Source organism: Nymphaea colorata, chromosome 11, assembly GCF_008831285.2.
Source record: "Nymphaea colorata isolate Beijing-Zhang1983 chromosome 11, ASM883128v2, whole genome shotgun sequence".
Taxonomy (NCBI): domain Eukaryota; kingdom Viridiplantae; phylum Streptophyta; class Magnoliopsida; order Nymphaeales; family Nymphaeaceae; genus Nymphaea; species Nymphaea colorata.
This window is the reverse complement of record NC_045148.1, coordinates 9,087,029-9,104,751: the sequence shown is the minus strand read 5'-3', so window position 1 is coordinate 9,104,751 and position 17,723 is coordinate 9,087,029. Positions and strand designations below refer to the sequence as shown.

General features: G+C 39.3%; 2 protein-coding genes across 2 annotated transcripts; both read right to left on the bottom strand.

The window, feature by feature from the left end:
• Nucleotides 1-3,293: 3,293 nt before the first annotated feature.
• LOC116263984 (LRR receptor-like serine/threonine-protein kinase GSO1) lies at nucleotides 3,294-6,710 on the bottom strand. Its single transcript, XM_031643846.2, has one exon. The coding sequence runs from the start codon at nucleotides 6,491-6,493 to the stop codon at nucleotides 3,512-3,514; it is 2,982 nt and encodes a 993-aa protein (XP_031499706.1). The 5' UTR covers nucleotides 6,494-6,710; the 3' UTR covers nucleotides 3,294-3,511.
• Nucleotides 6,711-13,028: 6,318 nt separating this feature from the next.
• Nucleotides 13,029-17,723, bottom strand: LOC116264607 (cysteine-rich receptor-like protein kinase 2). The gene is made up of 7 exons (XM_031644924.2): nucleotides 16,696-17,723; nucleotides 16,417-16,539; nucleotides 16,213-16,349; nucleotides 15,926-16,136; nucleotides 14,656-14,890; nucleotides 14,431-14,581; nucleotides 13,029-13,669 (listed from the first exon to the last, which is right to left on the bottom strand). Exons 1-7 carry the CDS (start codon nucleotides 17,444-17,446, stop codon nucleotides 13,346-13,348), a joined length of 1,932 nt encoding a protein of 643 aa, XP_031500784.1. The 5' UTR covers nucleotides 17,447-17,723; the 3' UTR covers nucleotides 13,029-13,345.

Sequence of the window (17,723 nt, the reverse complement as noted above, 5' to 3'; positions counted from 1 at the left end):
TAAAAACTTGAGAAGTCGGCAATGGGAGAGAGAGTTTGCCATCTCCCCACAAGCAAATCTTGGTAGCTTTGCACGAGAGAGGTTCAGAACTATTTGTCATTATTACTATGTCCATACCTACCCATCTGCTGACAATAGAAGTTGATGGTAGGTCTCATATGCTCTTATCACAAGGATTAAAGAACTAGTTTCTAATTTTCACAATAAAGAGGTCGCAGTTTTGTCCCCAACCATTGTTAATGGAAGCTATAAACTCAGTCAAGTAGAGTGAAATGATATCAACAACCTCAATAGCGATGTCATTCAATCGCTGGCTGTTCTAAATTGTTCTTCAAATTTATGACCATTTTTTTTTTCGATGGAACCATATCATAATAATTTCACACTAGTATAATATCATGCTAGAATATTTGTGCTTAGTTTTTATTTAACCACATGCTTACCGTTTCAGAACAGCTTCACTGTCCGTTGCAATAATCATCCTGGTGCCTGCTTCGAACCAGTTTTTGTTACCAACAAAGGCATTTTATTGGCTTTCGTGATTGAAAACATCAAGAATGATAAGAACTCTATTGGGCTGACTTTTTCTTTGATGATATATTGATTTCCTCAGAGATATCACAGATAAATGAATCCGTCACTTTAATGAGGTCACCAATTAACCTATTTTGCAGGGATACGAGACCATATTAGAAGGATCTTTTAACACTTGGAATGAAGCAAAATGCATCCAAGTTGAGGAAGATCTGGTTGTAAGCAACCATTGCAAGAGCCGTTTTCTCGATCCTCTGTTTGCCATGAATAGCTACGATCTTAAAATCACCTGCTTTCACGTCCAACAACTCGATCACATTCAGCTACATGAGGTTGGATTGCTACGAGGCAATTTGGCAGAGCCGAGGAAGGATTCAATTCACCCTCCTTCCTGCAAGAATCCACCGAAGAGGAAGTTGTAAACATGTGAAAATCAGGATTATGTTTTCTCTTACAATTTTGAAGATTTGAGTGCTATCAAGAACACCCAGATGTGACTGTGAGGTCTAGAAGAACAGCATGATTTGCCCCCCTAGGATTTTGAGTCCCTCCGATCTTCCATGGGGTCAAAGGACCTGAGAAGGCAATAATACCAGGGAAAGACCAAATCGTTCTTTATTACGGGGCCTTAATTGAATTGTTATGTGCCATTTATTCATCCGGAATCACGGTCAAGCGTCTATCATAATGAAACGTGACTCACCTATTATAATGAATTACTGACAAGCGGTTACCATAATAAAAATCATAAAGCTTCATTCCTTTTGATGTCTGCTTCCTGTCCAAGCAAAGAATGATAAATGATGAATCCCTCCCTTGATCGCCAAAAACTGAGAAGATTTCTTGGAAGTACTTAAAACTGATAAGATTTCTTGGAAGTACTTTGGCACAAGACGAGTTTGTGCTTTGACACAGGATGGTGTTCGAACGTGTTAACAATAGGTTAGACCTTCATGACAGAAACCCCACGAACTTGATCTTTCTAAGCTTAAGAAAACAGCGGAGGTTCAATGAGAGGAAGATTAAAAGGAAAAGTTAAACTTTCCCCATCAGAATATTTCAATAGTAAATTAACATGGAGATCTAGGACGCTCATACCCGTCATCATCTAGCAAGAAACCAGAGGCGTTCCCTGCTTCTGTCAGAGCCTCCCTCCGTTCGTCGACTCTTTGGACTCCCAAATTCCAGCTCGAACCCGTGCATTCCCTTGTGAGTCTGCACGTCCCAAGGATGAACGTGGACAAAAGATGGGGATGATCAACCTTTTGGATCCGACGAAGTTGGTAGCTCGATGAAAAACAATCGAAATATACTTAAGAAGCTACCTTTACCATTAACGATAAGACCTGAATTACTTCAAAAAAAAAATCGAAAACTACAGCGTTTAAATTCATGACGCTGTAATTTCACTTGTCTCCTCTCTCTTTCTGTAGTGTCTCTTTAGTCATACTTTAAAAAAGGTAAAAAAAAAAAAAACGAAAAGAAATCAAGGTAGACCTACTTGCAAAAAATGTGAGTTGAGAAAAACGCTTGAACAATTTTTTTTAACTAAGTCAAAGAAAAGGTTTTAAATATATTTTATTGTTTTAATATTTATGAAGCATGCATTGGTGAAATATTTTACGAACCTAAGAAGTTAATGGTTATTTTTTAGATAGTAAGCTGCTTTCCTAAAAGCATTGCAAGTTGAGTATTTCTTATACATTGCTAAAAGAAAAACTTTTGCAACAAAATAAAAACAAGGAAGCTATTTTCAAGGGCGATTGATCGCTCCAAATTTGCAATCCATGGATCAGATAACGTAACATGTTTTTGTTGATGTGATCTAAGTTAAAATCCATAGTCATCAAACGAATGATTGTAGGTCAAACCAAAGTTCCACACTCAAGATTCTTATTTTATTATTTTTTATTGAGAAAATGTTGGATTTAAGATCGGAAGGGTAATAATCTGATTTTAATTTGGCAAACCATAAGGATCTTATATCAGGGGCAAACAAACACATTCCATATTCTTTTAAAAGGTCCAACACCAGGCATTTAAAAGCATTACTTAACGTTGATGGACCTTGACAACTCGAGCTTGAGACAGAGCCAGCAGCTGCCCTGGCCCGGCGAATTTCAATTGGAGAGCTGGGTCCGAGGCACTAAGTTCTCCCGTGGACCTGGACCCTCTTCATTTACTGCCCCTTAAATGGGACTCACATGCACATAAGCCTGTACTTTGTGGTTGAGTTGGTCTGTCGTTAGTCCAGGCTAACAACTAAGAAGTTCGAGTCACTATCAAATGTCAATCAAGCTGTTATTATTATTACGCCAAATCAATTCAGTCAACTAATAGCCAAGTATATCTTTATGCAAGGCACAGTTGAATGTTTAAAAATGTATTGCGGTTTTACAGGTGTGACTCCAAGCTGATTAAAAAATCAAGTGCACAAACTTGGGTTTCGGTTGTCCAAGGTAAAGCTTTTGCATTTTCTATCTAATTTGCTCAATTTTGGTTTCATGATGTTATAATCTACATCAACCTTTTGGATTATCTAGATCTGCAGTGAAGTAGTTAATATAGGGTGAGATGGAATGAACTTAAAAAATAATTTCAAGTTTATCTTGAAAATTATCGCGACGAAAATGCATGTTTCATCAACAAGATTAGAATCACTTTTTTTTCTTTTTTCTTTCCGGATGAGAGGATTGAATCACTTTGTTGGATGCAGAAACGGGGCTTGTCGACATACATTCGGCAAACCGCAAAGCCTCGCACTCCCAAAACTACCGATGTAGCTTAATTGAAAAATGAAGGATTTGTAGTCACATAGCAAATGAATACATATGTTCGAGGTGCCAAACGAAAGTCAGGAGGCCCTCCGTTCTAAATGAACTCATTGATCTGAAAAAAGAAAAAAGAAAGGCATTGACAGAAATTGGATAAAGGGAGAGAAAGAAAGAGAACATCTGCTAAACATTCGGCTCTTCTGCTAAAAATTTAACTTTCCCTTGCGTTTTTCCTCTTCTGGCGAACCAACCAGCCCCAAGTGATGCGTTTTCCCGAGGACCCACTTCTCGTCTTCCTTCCTGTGTTCAAGCCCAACGTTGAAGTCGGAGCTGGACACTGATACCTTCCTGTAGTTGCACCATATCCTAAGGATTGCATACAACAGAGCCAAACAAACAAGCATAGCAGTCAATGCAATGCCCACTGTGATCCCCAGAACAGCCGCCCTTGACATCCATCTCCTTCCGCCACCAACCGGCTCTGAGCATGATGACAGGGGTGGCCCACAGAGGTTCATGTTCCCCAAGAAAGAAGCTGATGGCAGCTTGGAAAGTCCTTGTGGTATCTCTCCATGGAGAAGATTATCTGACAAATTCAGATTGTTCAAGCTTGTGAGGCCCCCAAGTGCTTTGGGTATCTCTCCCTCTAGATGATTTCGAGAAAGATTCAGGCTCTCCAATTTCTTGAGGTTCCCCAAGGATGGTGGAATCACACCAGACAATGAGTTTTCACTCAGGTCTAGTGCTTCCTGAAGTTCTGTCAGTTCTCCTACCTCCTTTGGTATAGACCCGCTAAGAAAATTCTGTGAAATCCTCAGCTCATAGAGTTTCTTGCAGTTCCTGATAGTGGTGGGAATGGAACCAGAAAGATTGTTGTTTTGGAGGTTCAGGACGTTTAGCGAAGCCAGGTTTCCAATGGTTGATGGTATTTCTCCTGAAAAGCGGTTGTTGGAAAGAGAGAGTTTTATGAGATTGGAACAGTTTCCTATCTCTGGTCGTATGGTGCCGGAGAACTCATTGGAAGAAAGGTCAAGTTCCCCAAGAGAGTGTAGGCTTCCCAACCATGAAGGAATTTCACCCAGGAATCGGTTCTCGTTGAGGTCTAGAATGCTCAATTGCTTGCAGGTTGAGAGCTTGAGTCCTAGTTCACCACTCAGATTGTTCGATGAGAGATCTAAAAGGGTGAGCTGTGTCAGCTGAGAGATTTCATTTGGAATTTCACCAACCAACTGATTCATACCCAGCCGCAGGCGGACCAGATTACTGCAATTTCCAATTTGGGGAGAGATTTTACCTGTAAAACTGTTGTTGGTAAGGTCAAGTTTCTTTAGAGATTTGGAACTGCAAATTGGGTCAATGGTCCCTGTGAAATTGTTGTTTGAAAAATTGATGAATTCAAGCTTTTGCAAAGAGGACAGACTTTGAGGAATTGGGCCCTCCAGAGAATTGTTATAGAGCGTAAATATCTGTAATTCAGTCAGAAATCTGAATGTGGGAGGCAATTTTCCTGACAATCTGTTATCCGCCAAAGCTAAAGCTTGAAGCTTCCTGCATTGTCCCAAACTTGGAGGGATTGGACCTGACAGATCATTTTGTCTCAATTGCAGAAAAACAAGATTTTTGAGGTCACCAATTGTTGAGGGAATGGGACCGGAGAAATGATTCCCAAAGAAATCAATCCCCTCCAAGCTGGAACAGTTCGTTAGCTCCAGAGGGATTTCTTTCGACAGCTGGTTTTCGTAGAGAGTGAAGATCTTCAACTTCTGCAATTTCCCAATATCAGCAGGAATCTGCCCAGTGAGCACATTATGATGAAGGGATAAAGTTTCTAGGCTGCTCAAGTTGCCAATTTCTGGAGGTATAGTTCCAACCAAGCTGTTATTGTGGAGAAGCAGATCGGTAAGGTCTCCGACTTTGTCTACCCAGGACGGGATCTCCCCTGTTAAGCTGTTTCCAGAGAGATCAAGCACATGAAGAACAGAACATTCCAATAGGCAATGGGGTATTGAACCAGAAAGCTTGTTTCCACCAAGAAGGAGGTTCTGCAAAGATGTTTTACCGGTGCAAAAATCTTCAGGAAGACTACCAGTGAGGAAGTTATCGGATAAAGCCACAGCTTGCAAGTTTTGTAGCTTGCTAGCTACGACTGAGATTTCTCCTGTGAGATTATTCTTGGACAAGTCAAGGGTTCTTAAATGGCTAAGCTGATTCAGATGGGAGGGAATTTCACCACTGAGCCAATTGCCTTGCAAATTCAAATATTCAAGGCTCGAAAGATTCCCAAACTCCACTGGGACGGGACCAGTGAAATTATTGTTTGCTAAATTAAGAGTCTGCAATAGATGTAAATTACCTATTGCACGTGGAATTGCACCTTTGAGTCTGTTATCTGCTGCGGCAAGTATTTGAAGATGTGTGCAGCCCATGAGCTCTTCAGGGAGAGGTCCACTGAGGGAGTTCTTCTGTAAGTTTAGTAAGGTCAAAAGCTTCAAATTTCCAAGTTCCACTGGTATGCTTCCATCAAGGCTAGAAGAGCCAAGACCCAACGTCTGTAAGTTTGAGCAGTTTCCAAGTTGTGGTGGAATATGTCCAGAGATAAGGTTATCTCCAATCCGAAGAGTGGTTAGTTTTTGCAAGAGACCAAGTTCTGCAGGAATTCCACCAGAGAGACGATTTGTATATAGAAGCAACTCAGTGAGGTTTGAGAGGCTCCCAAGTTCTGCCGGAATTGGACCTGTAAGAGAATTTGATGACAAGTCGAGGCTGCGTAGAGATTTCAGATTCGCAAAAGCAGGTGAAATCATTCCGAGAAGGCCAGAGCCTGATAAGTTTAGGCCCACGATTTGTGATTTGTCAGGAGAGCACGTTATGCCATTCCAGCTGCAGACCTCTGTTTCAGATGACCAACTCACTATACTTCCTCTTGTATCATTCAGTTGATCTTTTATCTGAAGTAGCCAGTGAGAGTCTGCCGACAGATCACCATGCGAAGAAGTGGCCATGGCCGCGACCAGGACTAATAGGAAATGCATCCATAGGTACATGCCTCCGTTTCCCATTACAGAGCGGGGGAGAGCTCTTGCTGAGTAATCATCTTTACCTCTCTTCCTCCATGATGATGTCGATGGGAAGGACTGGCGTTCTCGGAACACCATTGTTTGTTCTCGGAACACCATTGTTTGCATGATGACAATGAGGTCAAACGAGGACTTGAGGATCAATAGACAACATGCTTGCCCTGGAGGAAATTGAAAGGGAAAAGCATAATGATAGAATGGTGAGAGCAGAGATGTTCACCTTGCAGTGCTAGCGCAGAAGGATTTCCAAGGAAAGTCGTAAAACTTGGACATGCCAATTTGCCTATGAGAATGGGAGTAAGATGAAGGCATACAAGATATTGTAACTAAAAGGCATAGTTATATCAATTTGTGGGCCTGCTCTTGTTGGGTTTCATAATTCAGAAAAGAACTGTTGTAATCCGAAAGACCAAAAAGTATGGTTTTATTCAAGAAGAGACAACCTATTTTAAAGGGAGAGCAAGGACAACCAATAGGACATCTCTCTCTCCCTCAAAAGTAAAGAAATAAACATGAAAACTCGTCTGAATAGAATAATCTCTAGACAATTGGATATGTATTAGCCGATCAAACTATTTGCACAAAAATTAAATAATATTTTAGCATGGAGAACATTGAAAAATTTTGACCTTTTGAAAGTCAATCAAGACGGTAGAAGGGTCAACGACTTGTTTTTTTATTATAGTCGAAGATTAGAGGGTTAGGGAGGCACAGTCACCAACATGAAGTTGTTGAAGACTTTGGGTATCCACTAGAGACACTCAACTAATTGGGACTATTATAAACCTAGTTTCTGCATCTCATGTCAAGGGAATCAACCCATTCGTAGCTTGCTATTTAACCCTTTTTCTACTCTCCTCTTCTTTAACATTTTGTAGTAACATTTACATTCACCTCATTTTCCTCTTTATTTTGCCGGTTTTCACAGCAATGGCGAACCCATTTTGCTGATGTCTCTATTCTGAAGGAAGAATCTACCACAACCTAAACCCACCTAACCTCAAAATAAATAACCAAGGCGATCAAAAGGCACCTAGTCCAACCTTGAAGACGTGCAGGTTTGAAGAAAGCTCTGATCACAAGAGAACAAGCTAAAATTGTTTTTTTTTAGAAAAGAAAAGCTCCCTGTCCCCGGGGTCGTTGGAGTGAAAGGAAGAGAAAATGACTCTATAAATGTAGAGTTCCTGTTGTCTATGACATGCCCAGGTGTGAGGATTCTGCTGCAGAAAAGCACAAAGACATACAGACAAATGTTCCAATTTTACTGTGAAGTTGAACTTAGCTGGAGACAAGCAATTGATATAGCCTTGGGTGTTACCCTGTACCTCATATTCTCTATTCCCACAAAAGATTTGGGCATATGCAAGAAACGAAAGTGGATTTCTCGCGTAAAATGAGAGAACCGGTTGTTCATCCACTTGGACGAGCAGTTGGACCATCCTATCAGTTTAATCAGTATTTATATGTTATACTTTATACTGTGGTTGCTGACTGCAGCTACCTTTTTCTAGGTTCCCCATGTGTGAGCCTGCTGTATATGTCTCCTTTGAGTTCATTTTTATGGGCCAGACTTAGTAAATGGCATAAACTTATATGTGATAAACCCACATTTTCCCAGTGGTGACATGACTGCAATATTTTCCAATCTTAGCAATAAACAGGCACAGACAGAAGTTACAGGCAATATTCCCTGGAATCTGCAAAAGTTTGTTACTTTTCTCAGGACGATTATGGGTCGAAACTCAAAGGGGTAGTCATCAACAAAGTCAAAACTGGTTGTACTTACAATGGCAGAGAAGCCGATTTAAGAGTTTTACCAACTGGAGAAATGTGAGGGATTAGTTGTGGAAAATTTTCCTGATTTACTTGGAAATAAAGAAATGCATCTGAAGATTCTGTAGTCTAGATTCATGTGGAATGGTCCTAGCGATGAGGTTTTAGGTTGGGCTTACCAAATGACTTTGACGGAACAAACCTAACACATACCCCAGTTGTGCCCATTAGTTTTGGGAGTAAATGCTAGGCAACATGAAAAGCAGGTTTCCTGTAATTTGGAGATGGAAAGATTAATTAGTTACCAAATAAAAAAGCATTGGTTACCAGGTATTTTCTACAGTATATCTCAATTTCTCTCGAGTTGAACAGAGTTACCGTAAGTTTCATTCAGGTCCGAGGCAGCCCTGGGCCTTGAGAGGCAAAAGCAAAAGGGGAGGGGCTTCGATCGGCCTTTTTGGGGTATCTCCTACCTACTGTACATCCCAATTTACTTTCTACCTGAAAGCAAGCCTTGGGTTGTAAATCAATAGGATACAATTTTTAGATTCTGGTCATTGTATCTGTACCCATTTCGGAAAAATCCGATTTCTGATGTATTTAAATCAGAGTATGAATTATTTGCATCATTAGACACCTCACTCGGTTCTCATCAGATTTGAATGTTAAAAAGAGCAATATACTGATCGACTGTAATTTTCATGGTTGGGCTACATAGCTCTATCTTTTGGGATGATCAGATGCTGCTTATGAAGAGGAAAACTTCAAGCTTTTTGGCCGCGTTGAGATCTGCTCACTTGGGAGTCGCATGTTCACATTTCACACTGTTTTGGTAGGCCAACTGTCGTCTACGTACCAAGATATAAAAAACATATAAAACAGAGTTACACAAGTCAAATCGATCTTTTAAATGGATTCGGTACGTTGACAATTAGTTGCACAACTGAAGGCTGTAAATGTCACGTACTGCAGAAAATTGTTCTCCATACATGAATGAATTCATTATTGTGGAAGTTCAATGAAAATGCAATAGCAGAACTGATTCCCCTTTTTTATATATAAGTTTTCTAATGTGATCTGACATTGTACGATTATATGTTCATTAGCATCTAAGACACCAAAACCTTAGCGGAAACCAGTTACTGCAACTGCTCACAATACCATCATCTATTGTGCATTTCTTAGTTCAACAACTCTCTTGCTAACACAGCTGAAATACAAGAAATATTAGATATATTCTTTGGGTGGTCTCTGAAGAACATCAAGAGTTCAGCAGAGAGTAGAGGAAGCAAGGCTTAGGACAAGTTCGAAAGGTAAAGTCCATGGGCAATAGATGGAGATTGAAATCACTTCACTAGTTAAAGTTTTAATCTTGATTTCAGAAATGGAAATTACCAGATCTCCCTCTAGCAGGACAGTTTCTCGATACCCAAATTGCCTTTCCTTCCAAGGGAGGTTTACCACGTTCTCATGAAATCGATGGGCCAACCAATGAAACACAGCAAAATGCTCAGCTGCCCACGGAAGGAGTTCATCTTTTTCACTTTCTGTCTCTTCCTTCTTAACTTTCTAAGTGGGTGGCGTCGCTGTTCATTGCCGGAACTTTTCTGCCATCGCTTTTTGGTACTTCTACAGAAAGGCAGAAACATTTATGAATCATGCAAAATGGCTACTAACCCCATGCACATGTTCAAGGACAAAAGGCTACCTGCTCAGCTATGACAGAAAGCGATGAGACGTAGGGAATCGTTCTTTCTAGTAGTTTAATGCTACGAAACGAGGGAGAAGGTGAATTATTGATGGCTTTATGAGAAAATAGTAGAATATAAACAGAGGCCTATTGGGGCCTTGAAAATCCAGGAGCATAATCTCGCATTGGAAATACGCGGTGCCTGATTTCTGTTCGGCTTTTATTTGGAGCGTCGGTCATTGATTGATTGGTTAGAAGTGTCTGGTCTAGAAAAAGGATGTCAGGTTTAGTATGCAACTGTTTGATTATTTCAAACTTTGGATGAACAGATTTGATTCATATATTTTTGTTGATGTGGTAAAAGATTTACACTAACTTCATTGTTTATCAGGCATAGTATTTAAAGCAGACCTAAGGTCTGCACTTGAGGTTCTCATTTTACTTCTGGATTGGTGAAAAATGATCTATGATCAGAAAATGGAAGGTGAGATATTAGAATATGGACTTCAAATCTTGAAATCTTAAATGATAGTGGATTAAAGGTAATCTAGAAGTGTGTCTCTTTACTTCAGATTTGAACCGTGACGGTTTGAATTCCCTTTGGCCTGCTTTGAATCCGTGGTTCATTCCACGGATTTGAGTCCTTTGTTGGTTTAGGGGCTTGACTCCAACCCGACACATTACAAAAAGCATAGACTACCTAAATTCAAACACTTTCCAAAAAAATGAAACCTACCTAATGATGTCAATGGATTGGATTATAATCAAAACTTTATTTGATTTATCGAATGTTTGCTTGTTTGGGTTCAAATTCAGATCTGAATACAGATGAAGAAAAGTTTACACCATATCCATATCCAAATTTTCAAATTCACAATCTGTATCCAATCCAAAATCTAACTATTATTTTCATGTCCAAATCCTTCTTTTAATACAATCAAATCCGGATTGTGTTACCATATGTTGAGAACAACTTTCAAGATGCATAGATATTGGATATATATCATTTATTTGAAACTGAATCCAAAACTCTTAGATATTTATTTAAAATAGAATTTGACTCTAAATCCAATTGGTTGTCATTTCTTAAACCCAAATCCAAACTGATTTCTTAACCACATGTTAAATTTTTCTCGATGTCCTATTTTTCTGAAGTAGATCCTGTTGGGTATATGATCTAAATCTGATTCATATGTCCAAAATCATAAGTTTCAGATCTTGAGACCTAAAATTCCTAGATCTAAAGTCACCTCTAAGTCAAAGATCGAAGGCATTTAAATAGGAGCTCTGTGCTGGAATAAGCATGGGGCTTTACTTTGGTCTACGTGCAGGTAAAATCTCCACGGTTGAGTAAGAATAAGACCTCGAATTTCGAATAAAAAATTTATTTAAATAACAAAATTTGACTTGCTCTTTTAAAGTTTTTTGCTGTTGAAAGATTGAAATGCTAGTATAAATGTCAGGTTCTCATATTTTAAATGCTGACTGTTGAAACTCCGAACATGTATATCATATTTAATTATATCTCTTTCCTTATCTTCCCCTTCATTAATAAATAAATATTTCAGTTTTTTATCATTTAAATTCATAAAGCAAACAAACCATAAATTGTTCGTTTTGAGTGCAAAGTTATTCGGATCGACGGAATACAGGCGAAAGGAGATCTGAGGACCTCTTTAAGATCGATCTTCTTCATTTTCCCTTCTTTTTTCAAACATTATTTTTAAGGAAAAATTTCCGGCACATATCAAAGCATTTAACAATAGTAGAAACATACTTCCAATGCAATCAATCCTGGGAAAAGGCCCCCGACCATTTTATTGAGATATTAACAAAAGATACAAAAAAAAACAAAAAAGTGAAAGGAATGTACACAAGAAAGAACCCCAAAAGCATCAAACAAAACTTGAGATGCGACTTCAGCCTACTTATGTTGTAGAAGCTTGGATGAAGCTGAGTTTGACCACGGATCGTCTGCCACATAGCTTTAACCCACTGCATTGTTGCTAGAAAGAACCTGCTGCCCTTCCTTGAAGTAGAAACATACTTAGCTTTCCGATATTATAGAAAGTGTACACCCAAGCTGTTTTAGCGTTGTTAATGGAAACATACATTAGAATATTTCCAAAAAATTAATGGTTAAAATTAGTAAAAAAAAAAATCTGTATTATTCCATTAACGTCATCCTCAAATTTCATTCATAAAGTTTCAATACTTGCGTATTTGCAAATCTTATTGCCCCCCAAATCAAGAAGATTAAATAGTGGCCAATGACATCCACGAGCAGTAAATCCTCTGGGGGGGTGTTTGACATGTTTATTTTGAGGGTGAAAATAATCACTTCATCAGCATAATTTGTCCTAAAAAAAACAAGTGAATCCCTCTATTTCTACCTAAGTGAGTAGGAGGTTGCTACTAAAACCCCTGCCTCCAAGGTCCTGGGATATGTCGGAACCTGGTTGTACGATACACGTTTAAATAGAATTTCGTGATCCTGCTGTTTGCAGTACAGTAAGTTTAAGTTGAACTGCTCGTTAACCTCATCTATCTTAAAGCTCGTTGGCCTTTTAATCTCTATAAGACGCGTCATATAGCTTCTTTGTTTTCGTAAAGCATGTAGGATCCACCTTTCGTGAATTGTGGTGGGCAGACGAAGGATATTGGCATGCCTCCGACTGATTCCTCTTTGTTTCATTCTCGCAATTATAACTTTCTTCCAAGCCCCAATTGATGAAAATTTTATAATTTTTCATTAAGTTTTCTGTCTGTAAGAACTCAACGAATATAAAATGTTCTAATATCTTGTGATCTTTCTGTGCCCAAGTGATAGATGGCAGTGTCATAACTATCTCTACCTATATCGTGGCTAATTAATTCTTTTACCAGTAAAATTTTGAGGGGAGTTGTTCTTATTCGCACCTCAATCTGATCTACACTCAATTCTGTGCTTCATTATATTTACATTTCAAAAGTACAGGGAGAGTATGGACGCTGGCATTCGGATTGGTCAAGAGGTGGTGACGAAAATCTGGAAAACCTTCTGAATGCAGAAACACAATCTCTAATCGAGCGAGATCTAGCAAGAAGATGCAGATAAATGATCTTAAGACTTAAATGGGCGTTTTCAGAAAGAAGTCCAATATTCTAAATATGTATAAATCATCTCTACGTCCTCCAATATATTCTAAAAAAAGTCCTGTAATATATACCTCGAAGAAGAGTCTCACTAATACCATACGTTTAAGGTTGGTTCTAGATGCTGTTCTTTACACAGAGTTAGCTCTCAGTTCACCAAAAAGGGGGAAGGAAATCGTGGCTTTCATGGACTAGATTTTGTAGTTCACAGATCACGTTCTGCTGTGTGCTTTTGTGGACATCCTCCTGCATACAGGTGTCTTTGAAACTGACCTTTGAGTATGAATTCACGAGTTCACATGGCTTGGTGTACCTTCGCATATGCTTGCATCTGCATGTGAGAGAATGACTTCCATTGCCAACTATGTGGAGTCCTGGCTTGGAGAGATTGATGGTGCCAACACACTAGGCTTGGATGAACTGGACAACAGTCTGGAAGCTTCACTTTCATTGAAACAGTCCATGGACAAAAGGTCCAGAAATGGAGGTTCAGATGGAACAACTGCCTCCTCAAACCTGTCCCTCAGCATTTCCACTACCCTCAGCATCGAAGGCCTTAAACTCGGAGTCGCTTGTGTGCAAAGAAGTCCAACCTGCACCACATGCAACATCTCCTCCACATCGTTCTTATCCACACATCCACTGAGTAATTCCTCAACAGTGTTTGCTTTGTAATGACTCCAAATCTACATGTAAGTAAAGGTGATCAGAACCACGAGAGATCCAGAGAATTTTCCATGCAATGCAAGCTAAGTAGAACATTCACATAACAGTGGATGACAAGATATTTGAAGGGCTGACAATTTTATGTAATAGATTGAACAACCAAAAGAAAATATTAAAGTTTTGTTTTTACAATGACGGAAACAAGAAAGAAGACAAAGCAGGACCAGCTGATTAATGATTGTTTCTCCAGTATTATCACACGACAGAATTGTCAAGCAGGCCGGTTAAAATGATTCATGCGTATCCACTCCACTAGGAAAAAGGAACTTAAAATACTATCCAATGTTTTTAACAATGGAAACAAGTAGGTCAAGTTGGAGGTGATTTCAGATGTTCCATAGATTTGTCTTCCTTTCAGGCTAATGTATATATGAGTAACCATGGAAATATATGAAACTTAGTTGCAGCGAAAATCATGTGAATGCATGTGTGTTCCAAACATGAGAGAATAGAATCATCTCTTACTATCAATACTGACAAAAACAAAGAATACAACTAATTAGAAATCAAGATGCATAGCAAAACTTGGAAGATTGTGGCAACTAAGCACACTTTGGTTTCTTTAGGTGACATCAGATAATTCAAAGAGTTTATATGTAAAAAAAGTTTTCAACGAAGCATGACAGTATTATCTTTGACAATATTATGCAACTATAGGATCTTCAAAATGTCTGCAAGGAATTAAAACTGTAGGTTTAAATAGATGAGAGCAGGTAAGCACCTTTGCCAAGAAGAACTGTCCACTTGATGACCCTGTTGAGTTGCCGCATTGCAGGCAAGTAACAATCTCAAGAACCAGCACACCGAAACTATATACATCAGCTTTCTCGGTCAACTGCCCATGCACGAGATATTCTGGAGCCATATAGCCTCTACAAGTAGGAATTCATTATATCAACATGGGAATACGAAAGTCATCTATGTGCAAAAGATATTCAAATCTTACAATGTGCCTGCAATTCCAGTGCTCAGGTGTGTTAGATCTTCTGCAAAAGGTCTTGCCAAACCAAAGTCTGTGATTTTTGGCTTGAACTTCTCATCTAAAAGAACATTGCTTGCTTTGATGTCTCTGTGGATGATTCGCACGTCAGACTCTTCATGTAGATAAGAAAGCCCTTCAGCTATCCCCTGGATAATTTCAAGTCTTTTGCGCCATTCTAATTTTTTCCCTTGGCATGGATCTGTCAACAGGTAGTCATTGTTTGATAATGTCAGAAGGCACAGATCACCTTAAACTCTAGATGGCTTATGATTTTGCAAGTATGATTGTACGGCAGTGCAACATACCAAGAAATATGATGAACATGAGAAGGCCAATATTGAAATGTGTCATCAAATTCAGTGGATAGATGCCCAAGTGCCAACATGATGATTTGAAATACTTCAGTAGTCCATCACATATATAATGAATTCAGGAAGTACAAAATATTAATGTTCCAGATCAAAGGCTATAAAGCTATTTTACCAAGTGAAGTTATTTTTAAGGTGACACTCGTGGCAACACCATGATACAGTTACCTTGCATGATAGACTTTCCCGTTCAGTGGAAAAGTTCAATGTGTCTGAGATCCTAGCTTGAATAGACTATACAGTTTTGAACGCTTTGTGAAATAGAAAGTTCAAGTTGAGAATTCAAATTCTCAACTTTACCATTCGATCCATCCTAAGAACTAGAGTAAAGCATCTTAAGACCAAACGTGGGTGATCAAATGAAGACAATGATCATTGAAACAGTCGAAGCTTCTCAGTCAAAAAGCCAGTGCTGCAAATATTTATTTCATATGCATATATCATTGAACAAAGTTACTTGCAGTGGCATTAGCGAGACCAGATTTTTCATATCTTACGTGTCACCAGAGCTTGTTTATTGTGCTTTCAATTCCATCTAAAAAGTATCCGAAGATCTTTCCATGAAGAGCAGGATGACTATGCATGAGAAAACTGTTTGATTGACAACTTGCTTCCCCCCTACTTTGTACCGTTCTCTTGTTTTTAAAGTCTTAGTTGCATGAAGTTAGCAATTATATCAACTACCCAGGTGATCAAATGAAGACAATGATCAAACAATGTACTTAAAGTTATTACTTCATGTACTGAAGTTGCTTTTATGGAATTGTCCACGACAAGCGTTGGTCAGTTAAAACAGTAAGTTTTAGCTTGAAGACAAAGCAACAAATGTAACACAATCTGAGTGCTTGCTAGGTTAACAAAATTACCGAAGATAAATAGATCCAAACTCTTGTTGCGGCAGTATTCATAAACTAGGAGACTTTCAGGCCCATCAAGACTGCAACCAAGTAACTTCACCAGATTTTTATGCCGAACTCTAGTAATCAGGTCCACTTCATTCAGGAACTGCTCAGCCCATTGTCGTGTGTTAATGAAGAGTCTTTTCACAGCAACTTCTCTTCCATCAGAAAGAACTCCCTGCGGCAGACACGCTTTTATGAAGAAAGAAGTAAACCACAACAAAAAGCTCAGCAAAGCTGGGTTACCCTGCAACCTTGTAAACAGTACCATAGCCACCCTGCCCAAGTTTATTTACTGAATCAAAGCCATTCGTTGCATTCCTCAGTTCATTATAGCTGTAATTCAGGTTAGATTGAGCAATAAGTGAAGACAATCTTGATCCATACAAACCTGCGGAAAAGGAAGCATCAATTAGAAGTTATTTTCTAAAAATTCATGTTAACATCCATGTTCTTACTTTTGAGAGTCTCATCACTGGATCGGCTGAATAAAGCTCTAAACTTCCAAATCAGAAAGCCAGCCATGATAAGTACCCCAGAAACAGCAGACCCAGATATGATCCAAAAAGCCTTACTATGCCCTGTTTAGATTAATAAAAAAGGAGAAAGCTAAATGATTTCTTACGAGTAAAGCTAGAGAATTAGCATGTGCTTAATCCCAAAACTAATTCAAAAGAAACAGAAGGAGAAACTCAGAAAAGAAAAATAATAAAAAGATCCATCTTCCCTTATCTTACCTGATGAATGAGAACTAGTCTGATTCTTATTCCAGAAACTCTGTATAGAGTATCTCATGTAACAACCAGCGTTCATTACTCGCCCTTCTACAGCTGGTGCGCAAGAAACTATAGAGGAAGCGGCATCATCAAGGCAAGATTTACAGAGCGTGCTGTTCAGATTCTGCCAGCATTGAGCCAAGGCATAAACGCTCATAGTAGAGTTGGTCGAAGAACCAATTGCAAATCCTTGGTTCCTCTGAGCTTCCAGACTTACATTTCCTGCGACCTCTCTCACCATCTCAACAAACCTTAATGGATTCGAACTGTTCCTACTCCAAAGACAGATACGTTTGTCCTTCGAATCCTTCTCCACATCAAAAAATGAGTAATTCTCATACCTTCCAAAACACCCATCGAGAAATAACCTTCCTCCTACCCTTGGATAACACGTGGGAAGCTGTGACCTTAACTCCGCGTAGCAGAGCTTGCAATCAACAGAGCTCAGATCCTTCATACACTGAGCTAACCCGTAAACTCTATTAGGACCCGACCCCACGATGGTAGTGCCATATCCCTTTTGATCAATCAACGAACTCAAGTTTGCCATGGCAGGAACAAAGTTACCAGTCAGAACAAAAGCATCGACAGCAAAATCAGGATCACAGGAGAGATATGCAACCTCTGTTCTGGGGTCTGCCATCATGGCAGACAGGAAACTTCCAACTTCGATACATAGAACTAATGTGAGCAAGAAATGTCGCCTACCCATCTTTCAGAACTCATAAAGTATCAACAAGAAGGTGCCAATTTCGCTGAAATCCATTGAAGGGCATGTGGGCTAAGTAAGAGAGATCTCACTTAAGGATTTTTGAGTTGGAAGATCTCGTTCCGCATGCATAGAATTTGCATCACAAAGTCGGAGGCCACCGACAACCACAAGGAGAAAGAAAATGGACGTCTTTGATGGAAAGGCCGAGAAGACCGTCGTTACGGAAGACGCTTCCGCCTTCTACTCAGGCTTTTCACGAGCTCTCTGAGACGGCACA